This window comes from Pundamilia nyererei, unplaced genomic scaffold (assembly GCF_000239375.1).
Source record: "Pundamilia nyererei isolate P.nyererei 1_Seehausen unplaced genomic scaffold, PunNye1.0 scaffold00011, whole genome shotgun sequence".
Lineage (NCBI taxonomy): Eukaryota > Metazoa > Chordata > Actinopteri > Cichliformes > Cichlidae > Pundamilia > Pundamilia nyererei.
Window position 1 is genome coordinate 4063680 of NW_005187412.1, and position 12985 is coordinate 4076664.

A 12985-nucleotide genomic window follows, 5' to 3' on the forward strand; every position below is an offset into this window, starting at 1 on the left:
TATTGCACCCTCAAAATTAATAAGAAAATAAAGTTCTTCATTATAAACAAACATAGATGCTTTCTCCTTGTACTCAAAATTAAGTTGTCTGTTTTTTCCAATAACTACCAAGTGTGGAAAAACTTTGTGGCTTTTTTACTGGTGAGAAATCTGTATTTGAGGTAAATAGGTTGGGGCTGAAAATGTATTTTGCATCAGCACTTTTTATGTGGAATTGTAACTGGTAAATTCACCATGAATTGTCAAATGGATAACCTAGCAGGAGATATGAGGATTTGTGCTCCCAACTAAGATCTTTATTATCTTTTAAATATAGATGCTAAAAGATGTTTTTCACCATTACATTTCTGCCAAAGGGAGTTTGTATTGCTTTACCAGTTTGTGTAATCCTCTAACGTATCACAGTATTTAGGGGTGAGTCATGCTAAATCAAGGCTGTGTCAGTATCTGTTCTTAGGCATTATTTTGAATTGGTGTCTTTGGTTGAGATCTTACTAGAGCTCTAGATCCAGAATGCAAAGAATCACAACTGCAACTCCTGAGCATCTCTGCTATGAGGACATTTGACCTGCATAACACTTGTTTCACCATTTATGATACAATGGAGAAGTCATGGCACATCTGTTAGCCAACATCAAGATACGAGTTGACTGCTTGGCAGTTTGTGTGTGTGTGTTTGTGTGCGCGGTGCTGATTCGTATCTGATTGTGCAATATGCAGCGAGGTCGATACACGCACGACGCACACAAACACGAGCACAGGCAGACACAGCAACATGCCCATCCCTGTGTGCAGCTGCTGCACTGTTCAGCTGTCAGAGTGGAAAATTTGAGGTGTGTTTTTGTGTGTACATTGAGAGTTGGGAGTGGCGCGGGGCTGGGGCAAACAATTGCTTTTCAAATCTGCACCTGTACCTCTGCTATAGTTGTTTGTGTCTTTATGTCTCTGTTTTCCCCATACATAATCAAAATTGTCTGTCTGTATTAGAGCAGCTGCTTGGTTGTGCTGGCTATGGTAGAGTTTGGTCTGTGAGCCTTTGAGGTTGAGGTGTTTTGCAGTTTTATTGCAGCAGATATATGCAATAGCATTTTCATTTATATAACAGCACTTCTTATATGCTTGATAAGAAAACTCCATGTGCGTCACTGTACACATTATCTTTAAATAGAACATTAATTTTGTATGAGCGGGCACACTAATGTCCCTTGTGCTTTAAAAGAAATAAATTCACAGCTGTGTGCCCTTTTATTAAATGCTACTGCATTTATGTCCATTCTTCTATTTTATCTGCCTTGTAGGCTTTGAAACCATTGTAAACTAACTCTTGAAGTTGACCTCATGCCAGTGCAAGTGTGCTTGTGATGTGTCCCAGTGCTTCTGCAAGTATGCACATGGTATGCTGCAATATGCTGAAGTGTTGGCCTCCATCTGACCGCAGAGGGAGTGGCTCGGGATAGAGAGGATGCTACAGGAGGATGAAGAGAGAGAGGGACAGGGGGGCATAGAAAGAATGGTGTGTGTGTTTATTCAGGGGTGAGAGAAGCTTGGAGAGTAGTACTGGCAGGTCCTGTCCTTCATTTAGAAGAGATTGCTTCTCTGGCTCAACACTCACCACTCCTTTCTGCAGTTATCTCCATGGCCACGTCTAACTTGGCTGATGTCATGCATAATACATTAAAACTCAACAGTGCAGTGCGTGTTTTTTTTGTTTCTTTCTCCCTACCCCTGATGTCAGGGAGCGAGTCAGCAGGCAACAGTTAATTGGTTGCTTATAAACTTAAAATGTATTGCCCCGTTGATTAAAAATGTAACTACAGATGATTTGTCTCTGAAATGCATATTTTATATATCTACTTTGCAAACCCAAAAGTTGTGAAGAGAAGAGAATTGAAATGGGACACCGTTACAACAAACACATTTGACAAAACTTTGTAAAACACAAACAAAAGCTAGGCTGGAAAATGTAAATGAACTGTTGAATTTAGTAACTCATACAGCCACAACAAAAACCCTCAGATTATCCTGCAGCTACTTATGAGTAACAGGACAGAGATGAGGAAGACGTGAGGACGGTTCCTCACTACAAATCGAGTGCGTTAATTAATAATTCTGGGATGTTTTGGTTGAACAGCCCTCTTCGTGTTATGTCACAAGTAGCTAAGGGATTTGTTCTAAAATTATCCTTTTAATTTATTATTAACTTTCTTGTGTGCTCTGTAACCCTGTCTTTCGTTGCCTTAAACTCAGGTCATGGTCTTGTGTCGTGACATTCCATTGAAAAAAAAAAATTCTTCTTCCAGTTTGGAAGTCCCTTAGGTTTTTGCCAGAAAGTTTAACTTTGATCTCACATGTCCACAGAATATTATCTAGCAACATTATCCAGCAAGTCTTGTGAAATATCTGGAGAGTCTTTTCAGATGTGCTGCGATGTCCTGATATGAACACCATTCTTATTCAGTGTTTCTTCTTATTGTGGACAAGTTGTCGAGATTTGTGCTGTTGTTCTGCTGTTACCTTTTGGTCTTTTTTTCACCTAATTTGGGATTATTTTTGGTGTGCTCTTTACAGGACGCCCATTCCCAGGTAGTGGACCTGAATTCTAGCCATTTGTAAATGCTTCTAGCCTGAAAATGTAGTAGCAATCTTGCCATGGTTCACATCAACTGATCTCTCTCGAAAAGACACGGCTTTGACAGTAATCAGACTTTGTATGCCTTTATTTATAGGGAGTGACACCTCTTAAGCCACACTTACAATCTCATCTCCTTAATTGGAACACCTGACACCAAGTAGGTTTAGGCAAAGTCAGTGGCACAAAAGTGTACCGTGTGGAATTTCTCAGTGTGTTTTATCATATTGCATTTGTCTCCGGTTTGAAGGCCGCGTTTTATGACTAATCAATGTAGAAATCCTGATCATTCCTTATGGGTCACCAATGTTTCTGGCACCTTAAAGATAGCAAATGCTTAAACTTCTTTTCAACCGTTAACACCTCAAAACACCTGAAAGTTGTTTTGTTCACTGGCCTAGATTACTATTCAGCACCACTTTAACGCACTCCCACTATATGCAAGCTCATGATCACTTACATTTCTGAATATGTAGATAAAACCCACCAAGTAATTGAGTGGGAGTAGTTTTTGCAGTGGTTGCCAAGTTAGTAATGTCTGGTTTCCATTACACATCATCTTATAAAGGCTGAAATTAAGCTAAATAGTGTAATGTTAATCAAACACTCATTTTCTTTAGTAATGTTGAATGAATTTGCAGTTTGTTCTTGGAGAAAATGACTTTGTCTGTTGGTTGTAAAACATCCCAAAGTGACATTTTGTAGAAATCTTGTATGTACACTCATAAATGGACATATGAAATTAATCAACTGTTCAGCGGCGAAACACAGACACACTGTCAGCAGATATTGGGTGTCTTGTTATTGGCATGAAATTACACAGGAAATGATGCCCCTTGGTTTGGAACAGGGTTTCCTCTCCATGTGTGCCTTTGTGTGACTGCAAGCTTGCAAACAGCATTTTCTTGTGTTTCACATATCAGCGAAATGCTCGGTTGCTATTATCATCTATCATAGTAGTCCCAAAATAGTGCAGATTATTGTTCTAGAAGCCTCGCTGACCCAGTTTAATGTGTGTGTCTGTGCGTGGCTGCAGTGTTTGTTTATTTCTGAGAGCGGTCGACCTTCCTGTCACTTTGTTTGGTGTGGTGAGAGGTGGGAGTTGAGGGAGATTGCAGCAAGTGCCTACCAGTAGCAAAGAGGGACTAACAATGAACTGTGCGAGTGAGGAAGGTGCCTGTGGTTTGCTGTGTTTCTCATGTCTTATTCTTTACAGCTGTAAAGGGGGTCAGCACGTCCACTGCAGTTGTGTGCCTATCTGGTTGGCTGGCTGGCTGTCTTGACTTGACTGACTTGCCTGGAAGGATATAAATAGCAGTCTTTGAATAGGATAACTGCAGAGCGAAGGGAAGAAGGGTGGGGGGAGGGGAGTGGAGTGGAGATGGAAGTGGCGCCAGGGAAGATAGGAGTGCCAGTGTCTCAAAGTAGAGGGAAAAAATAATGCAGCCATGGCCTCATCTGTTCACTCACTCAGTCAGTCACAGGGATGATCACATTTGGACGCACTCTTTAGAGAAAGTACATTACAGAGGAGAGAATTGAGGAAAGGAATGTATGATTAATTCATGGCCCTGTGAAGCAGGCGGCCATGAAGGAAAGGCAGTGGATAGTAATGCACATATTGTTGTGTACTTGCACGTAAGGCAAAGTAGACACTAAGAACACAGAGGACAATAAACTGTACAGAACTCTCATGATTTATTGTGAATTTACAATAAAACCACTTATACCAGAGATGATTGTTTTTGTTGTTGTTGCTGTAATACAATGGATCACCTTCCTTAGTCACTATGGCAAGGATGCCATAAATTAGTACAGGGTAAAGCCCACAATTACAAGGGCTGGCTAGCTTTGGCGGTAAGTAGCTGTTTGGGTTTTTGTTGAGACGTGCCGGTTAAATTTCTAAAGACATTCCTCAGCTGTTCCAAGGCCCACAACATGTGCGTTATGCAATATCTTGGACATAGTCTGCCCTGTTGTCATTCCCAAATTCTAGTATGTCAGCACTTAAGATGTAGCTGATATGAATAGCATGCCTCTGTTAAAAGTAATTGTACTTTGATTGGGTTTACACTTAACAGAAATTTCTAACAACTTTTTTTAAGTATTCAGGCGGCTCTTACTGCTCTTTGGGTTCTGCCTGGTGAACAGATAAGCCCTTTGCCTGCCACAGCTGCAGCTCCCCTCCCTCTTTAAATGCTCTTCCTCCAGAGCCAGGGGTGTAATGGTTGAAAGTGGAGTGCTTGATGTACCACTAATGGCTGCATCGTCTGGCAGTGTGTAAATGTGTTTTCAATGAAACGTCAGGTGCTAAACTCCCCCTCCCCTCCATCCACACACCATTTTGTTTTTCTCTTTGTTCCAGACGGTTGATGACGATGCAATGGCAGCGTGAATGAAGCTTGGCGTGGGGAGAGCTGAACGATGCCCAAAGGTGGGGGTTCTAAAACCCCCCAGCTGGACCACTTCCCACTCAACACCGACATGGTGGAAAAGCAAGGTGGGAAAAAGGTAAGATTGAAAAGCATACAGTAAACACAGTGCACAGCAACAAAGCCTGTTTCACTTGGAGAAACATGAGTTAAAGTAATGACAAAATTAGTTTTAGATTGGGGTTTAGATCATCATTGAACTGAATGACAAAGACACGTGGTCTTCAGCAGAAATCATTTACTCCCTTTAAACAGCACTTTCTGACCTTTTGGTCATAAACCTGAGACGCTCACATCAGTTTAGTTATTTAGTAATTACCAGTTTATCTCTGTAAGCTTGACAGTTCCTTACGCAACATCAAAAAGATTTCTGTCCCAAACTAATGTTGTTGTTTACCAGTCACACCATGCTTTGCATTGGCTCTGTGGACCAGCTGGAGGCAGGTTCTGACTTGTCAGCTTACAGATCTCATCTCAAATGTACTGTGGAGTAGAGCAATGTATGTGTTGCATCACTATGCAATTTATAGGTATTTACTTTTAGTTTAACAACCAAAGTAATGAGTAGAATGTAGTGTGTAAATGAAATAATTAAAAAGAGTAAGATTCTTCTTTGCACATTTGATTGTATGGTAAGCTCTGTCCCAGCTCATTCCATGGAAATATAAATATTGATGTATGTTTCTAGGGGTGTGCTGTTCCCATATTTCAGACTGGTTTTTGGTGGTCTTGTTCAGGCTTTGCTTTGCCACACCTCAGCTGTAGCGTGTTGGTTGCTAGCCAGAGTGAATTTAAAAGCAAAGCAATATGGTTTAGAAGTATTTTACACTTGCTACACCAATAGTTGTTGTTGTTTTGGGGGTTTTGTTTTTTTTTTTTATAAATGTTTGCAAAAGTTTTTTAGTTAACCACAAACGGGTCAAGTGAGTTGATACAGCTAAAAATTTGTCTTTAGTTCAATCAAAGAGACATCATAAAAATTGCTTCATTTAAGCCGTATCCTGTCAGCCTCATGGTAAGCACATGTATGTGCAGGAAGACGAGCAACCAGTGCAGCTGTAAGAGCATTATGCAGCAACCTAATGGGATTAGTGCAAAAAATTTAAAAGAACGACCCAAATACATTTTTATTTTTCATTTGATTTATCTCTTTGCTGTTTTACTGTTGTTGTTTGTTATTTCACTAAAAACAGCCAATTCAGCTAATTTATAGTTGCGGATGTATTTATTTGTTGCATTTAATTTTTCTAAGTCGGAAAAGATAGCGTTGACTCAAGACTGATGTTGCCTTACACATATAGATCCCCAGTTGTTTCCCAAGTATAAAAATACAGTGTAATAATTCAACACACTCACTGGATCGCTACTAGGTATCAGCAGATACCCAAAGCCAGGGTACTGTAGAAGAACGTAAGATATCTGATTGGTTTTTATTCTGTTTTTTGCAAATGTCATTTGACTCCATGACATGGAAATGGGGCAAAAGTGAAACCTGTGCATAGTTATGCACTGTCCCCTCTCTGACAACATGGGCTATCAAAATAGGTATGTTCAAATCACATGGATGCATAAGTACTGGTATGTGCAAAAGTTAAATCAAACAGAAAAATGGGAATGAAGCAGATTTTTTTTTTTTTAATTTGAGAAGTTCATGTGTGCATGTGATGCAGTTCTGGACTTCAGACTTCTCTCTAACCTTTCTGTGCATACATTATAATGTATGTTAATAAGGTGATGCTCTTTAGGTTGGGCTTTTCCCATCAGTGCAGTGTTTTACATCTTGAGCTTGTTAGAACACTAAAGTCAGTCTGGGATGACATAAATGGGATGTCCTAAATCCACTGAGGAACAGTTGCAGGTTTTTCAAGAAAAACCTCCCTGACGAGTACCTTTTAAAATACAAAAATAAAATTAAATAAAATTTCTTTCTCAAACTCACTTTAGCTTACTGCCTAAAATGTTTAAGTGTTACTATATATCAGGCGTAGGAAGCTTACTATAAGGCATCAAATCTCTGTCTGTCTTCTTTTGCACAATCAGGAGTTCAGCAACGAAACCTGCAACACAGATGAACGTTAATCTGCATCCACACTGTTCACTAAAACTTTGAAATTGGTGCTTAGTTCCCTTGATAACCCTATATGTTTTTACTACCAGGTCATATGTTAAACACCAGTTTGTTTTACTCTCATTAGTAGTTGCTTGACTCACTTGCCTTGAAGTTGAAAATGGTTTATCTCAGGTCCCTGCCAGTGGTTATTTCTTTATTGCATATTATGACATTAACATGCTACCTAGTAACCACTTACCAACAGGCTAAAACAACCCTTTTTAAGATCATATGTAACACCTAATAAAAGTATCCCATTATTTTTAATTTCATAACGGTAACATCTAATTTATTGCCACAAAGCATTACACTCATGTTACTTGGTTTGGCAACCAAACAACAGACTAAAATCACAGACCAAACCATACTGTAGCTTGGGCACCAGCATGTACTAGTCATCAACTCATGATAGGTTGCGATTCCCCCTCCCTGACTTTTTTCTTGTTGATGTTGGTTAATGTCTCTTTACTTGACTTGTACAGATTTTATAAGTGTCGCCACAATAAGTGGTGTAAAGTTGTGATTTAGTAGGGGAATCTATATAGACTGCATGCTTACTTTAATAAAAAATTTGCATTTGGTATGTGTACTGTATTGCAAGACAAATGATACAATATTTTGTGGTATGAATACTTTATTCCACCAGTCCTGCATATTTGCTATATTTTGTTTTCTTCTTGCCACATCTTCGACTGAGCTATTATTTAATACAACATACCTGCGCAGGTCTTTGTACTTGCGTAATCTTCTTACTCTCAGTTGTATCTTGTAGTTATTAATGATTGATAAACAGCTCGACGGAGATTCCTTTTAATTAAACTATAGTTCTTGCATTTGACTTCAGCACAAATGCTTAATCAAATAATGGACTATTGCATAATAGACTTGGGTTCAGTGTTTGTTGTCTTAAAAAGCCCTAAGTCACATGTCTGAAGTGCTTTTGAATTGGTGTCACCTTATTGCCCAGTTATGGCGTATTCACTACCTTGAATTTGACACAGATACTGTCGTCACTGTTTGTGTTGGAACAAAGTTTTGGGCGCAGCTTGATGATGTCATGTGTGTACTAACTGTTCAGCTACCAGCAGCAGCTCTGAGAGGTGTAGAAAGCAGAGGTACAGCTTATGCAGGCATGGATTTACAACCCTCTGCAAAGGATTGCATCAGACTCTGGTATGGAGGGAGGGAGGGAAAGAAGCAAACAGGGGTGGGTGGAAAACTGAGTGAGACGAAGAGAGCACGCATTGCTAGGAGACCACCAAACAGGGTGTCGTGTGAAGGCAGATCAGAGGAAAGTCTTGAGTTGTCAAAGCTTTGCTTACACTTAATTCTCCAAAATCAACCCGGTTGAACTTTAGAGATTTGAGTTGGTGAATTGACCATTTTTCCCCAGTCCAGTTAACCAGAGCTATATGATGGTTCTTTTGTTTGTTTGTTTGCTTTAAGAAATAATTCATAGTGTTTTCCATGCTTAAGATGTACTGTAGCTTTAAACGTATGCATCATAATTTCGCTCAAATGGTGTGTTCTCTCTTTGTGGGAGTGAGCAGGGATGCAGACGGGCAGACAGAAAGATCAGCTCATTGTAGCTGACACTGTTTGTCTCTACTGTACCATGACATCATGGTCTTATGACTGGGGCAGGGCAGGGGGAGGAGTTCAAAGAGTTGATACATAATAGAAAACCTGCCCTCAGGATAGAGATAGATGAGCAGGGTACAGAAGATAGGACAGAGAAATTAGGTGAATTAAAGCGTCTGTTTGTACGTTATCTCACCTCTGTCTTGCATCTTACGTTATGAGTCCTTAAACCTGTGTAGTTAACAGAGTCGTCAAATGATTAGATCCTTCCTGTAGAAGTTTTGCTTGAGCATTTGTATAGGGAGTTATAGGGAGCTATAGTGGACTGATTTTTTTTATTTTTCACTCTGTGCTGAATCCTGTGTATGCTTTTTGTTTTTTTGTTTTTGAACGCTTAATCACAGATGGTGTCGTCTGAATCATACATGGAGTCATTGCTGAAATTCCAGTATTGACTACTGTATTGTAAGAGAGTACATTTAGACTTTCACGATACCGACCAGAACCTTACATGACAAATAATGTAATTATGAAAAACACTTTTCTTTTTAGGTAATATCATTTATTTTAAAAAAAAGATCCTTTAAAAGCATGGTATCCTTTTAATGCCACAACAATGTCCCATTTTTAGCATATAAACAGTATCAGCTCTCTTTTGTTTCATTTTATTTTTGTTGTTGTTTATGGACTGATTCTTATAGCGCTTTTCTACTCTCCTGGAGTACTCAAAGTGCTCTGTACAACACGCTGCATTCACCCATACACACCCTTTCACCCAAGCACTGTAATCTATACTGTCAGTGCATTACTGTCCTTCATACGTGTTCATACTCCGATGGATGCATTGGAGAGCAAGTCGGGGTTAGTATCTTGCCCAAGGATATTTGGCATGCATACTGGGGGAGCCAGGGATCGAACCACCAACCTTCCAATCAGCAGCTGACTTCCTCTACCTCCTTAGCATAAGCATGTAGTACATTAAATATAGAAACCTAAATACATGAGTCATGACTTAAATCCCTGATAAACCCACCACAGTGGTCGCAATGATCACGGCCCCAATCTTGTCTCACAGTCACTCACATTTATACCCACCGTTAAGGCGCAGGAAACCACTGCAGTATTCTCCTGAGCGATAGGTGTCACCACTCAGACAATATCGCCACAGAAGAAGAAGTCAAAGACTTTGTCGGGTGTTGTTTTGCAAAGGTTTTTCCACACAATCGTACACTCGTGTCTTCAACCCAGCTGCGGCAGCCACGGCACAACGTGCCAGGTTACAAAGATCTTGAGGTGCACAAATGGCCAAAGCGCTGCAAAGTGTCACACAACACACTATGTGATGTCAAAATCAGCACGCAAAATATCAAGCATAATAGGTCCATTACTGGGGGACACGTTAAAAAAATTTTTTGTTACACAGATGCAACACTTGTCTTTTAATATTGTGTTTTTGTCATCTACAAATATCTCTAAGTGTCCACTTTGAATTGATTCCTAATGTATTGCAATTAGGAATGCAGCGTATGGCTTTGTATAGCTTTGACTTCATATATTTGCTCAGTGAGAAGCTACTGCTTTCCTCTTTAAAAATAATTCTGTGTTGAATTCTGTGTATTCTAGTTAAAAATGTATATAAATTAATAATGAATAATTGTTAGTAGCTCGTTGTAAGAGATACAAACCCAGCTTCAGTTCCATTCCCAAGCCTGGATAAATGAAACGGCTGCATTAGGAAGGGCATCCAGCGTAAAATCTGTGCCAAGTCACATATGTGCATCCATCAGCTGTGGCGACTCCTTAAGAAAGGGACCAACATAAAGTAGCTTTAATAATGAATAATTATTTACTGCTACCACACAAGAAACTATTATGAAGATGACATCATAAACAACTTGTAGACATCTTCCACTGTTTGTGGTCTGTGGGGGTCTTTTTGTTTGTTTTTAAAAAAGGTATTCTGGATAAATTAGTTTGCATGAGCACCCAAAAACAGAACAACCGTTAAGTTAAGCTGGGCAAACACATAAGCATTTACATCTGTTGATAGCAGATACACAGGGGTTTGTGATTGTTTCCAGCAGCTGTAGACCACAGAGCCAAGCCGGCGTCAGCTTAGCCTCCTCTCCCTGTGCCTGGCTCTTTTACTGTGGCCAGGAATCTAGGAGGAAACTCTGGAAAAAATTTTGCTTTCAGAAGCCCTTAATAGCTAGAAGAGTCAGGCCAGTGAATTCAGTACGAAGGTATAGCCAGAGACATTATGAAAGAGGGACACGGCGACTTAAAAATATGGTGGTAGATGTATAACCTCCAGGGGGGGGAAAGCTTTTTATAAACGGAGTTTGCGGTCAGCAAACTTGTGCAGTCTTTTATCAGATGTTATTTCCTGGTGACCATTGAAATTAAAGTTAATTTAATTAATGCTTCAAAATGTGCCTGAGGGTGTTTTCAAGGTGGCAGCTGAGTCAGGAATTGCTTCTAGGACTTTAAAGTAAGGTAGACAAATAAAGTGCACTGCTCTGATGAAGACACTTGCTCACCCCAGTGTTTTGTTGCTTTCACAGGATAAGGTGTTATCAAACAAGACTCCCAAATTGGATCGCAATGATGGGGTCAAAGAGATGAAAGAAAAGGCCTCTAAAAGGAAGCTGCCCTTCACTGCTGGAGCAAATGGAGACCAGAAAGATTCTGACTCAGGTAAGGCTGTATTGCTGTGTGTTTACGCTCATGTTTCTGCATCTTGATCACCTTGTGACTTTGTACAGACTCAACTGGTTCTTATATAGCGCTTTTCTACTCTACCTGAGCACTCAGTGCGGAATTCAAAGAGAACGGAGAGTAGTTAGCACTGGTGTGCGAACAGGGCTTGACCTATGTGAAGTGAAAGTGCTCCCAACTTTGAATTAGCTGGTTGTTTGAGAATCAAGGAGTTTGTACCTACAATCATAGTCTAAAAGGAGAGGAAGACCACACAAAATCATGATCCAATTAAGTGGGGATTTGGGCAACATACAAGCCTGACCAGGCCTGGGTTTGGTAAGGCTCCAGCTGTTTTCTTTTAATTAGGGAGAGAAGGACTAGTCCTCACGCTTGTTTGACTTTGGGCTTTAAGGGTTCAGGATTTAGTTTGTTGATAATGGTCCAGCTTAGAGGCTTTGGTAACAGTCTTCATCAGCACTGGGTGAGTTGCTAAATTGGTTCATGTTCAGTGTTTACACTTGAGGAAAAAACCTTTCCTCTCCACACACAAGAGGAAAACTACAAGTATGCAACAGATGACTGTTAGGGCATGAGGATGTGTTTAGCAAGATTGGACAAGTATTTTGTAAACACATAATGTTGTATGTGATTACTCCTCAACTTAAGCAAATTATAAATAAATTAAAAAGTTTGAGAGGCTGTAATATGTCTTAAATCTCTGGACATTTGTGTATGTGTTCTTCACTTCCATTTAAGTTGCAAGATTATTTCATGTTCTTCTTCACAAATGTTTACTTGTTGTGCATTAATATTCTAATCTCTTCTGCTGAATTCATTTTATTTATCCATTAGTTTTTTTTATCTTGAGATAATCTTCACCCTACCTTAATCACACGAGATGCGAAATCTAAAGACGGGAACATTAGCTGGAAATTCTTTTAGTATACTAATAGTTTCATGTTGTCTTCCAGCGCCTTGCCTTTCTTTGTAGAAGATTAGCTGGCTCCTGGCATTGCACGCTTTCCAGTCACATGAGAAGTTTATTAGGTTGCATTGTGTCATAGCGACAGACCTATTTTTGTTAGCGGTAGCTACCCAGGTAGTATATGGGGGCAGTAAAATGTGTGTTGTTAACCTGGACTTCCACCTGCATGAAAATTGGTGTTTTTACATATGTGTGTTTTGTAGTCTGTGGCCTTTCAATTGACCCTACTGGGACTGTTTTTAACCTCTCTGCAAAGTTTTACACCTCGGACACGTCACAGCCCCCCCCCCCCTCTAATCTGTGCCTCTCTTCCAATGCTCATTTCCTTTGTGGCTTGCACACTGGTGTCGGATAAATATAGCTGTTTAGAGAGCACGATTAATACATTTTTTAAAATTCGTACAGTATACCCTTCCATTATATTCCAATCAAAATTATATCACCCAGTATGGGTCTTTTTTAGGGCTGCCACAAACAATTATTTTGATAGTCGACTAGTCACCGATTATTTTTGCGATTAGTCGACTAATCAGATCATCATCCATTGG

At 39.8% G+C, this 12985-nt stretch overlaps 1 protein-coding gene across 3 annotated transcripts in view; it reads left to right on the forward strand.

The window, feature by feature from the left end:
• The window catches only part of ankrd11 (ankyrin repeat domain 11), a 110142-nt gene that overhangs the window by 80073 nt on the left and 17084 nt on the right, over nucleotides 1-12985 (forward strand). For all 3 annotated transcript variants that reach the window (XM_013908509.1, XM_013908511.1, XM_013908510.1), the window contains 2 exons: nucleotides 4995-5140; nucleotides 11317-11449. In XM_013908509.1, coding sequence (XP_013763963.1) covers nucleotides 5054-5140; nucleotides 11317-11449 — 220 coding nt within the window. In that variant the 5' untranslated portion in view covers nucleotides 4995-5053. The remainder of the gene's footprint in view (nucleotides 1-4994; nucleotides 5141-11316; nucleotides 11450-12985) is intronic.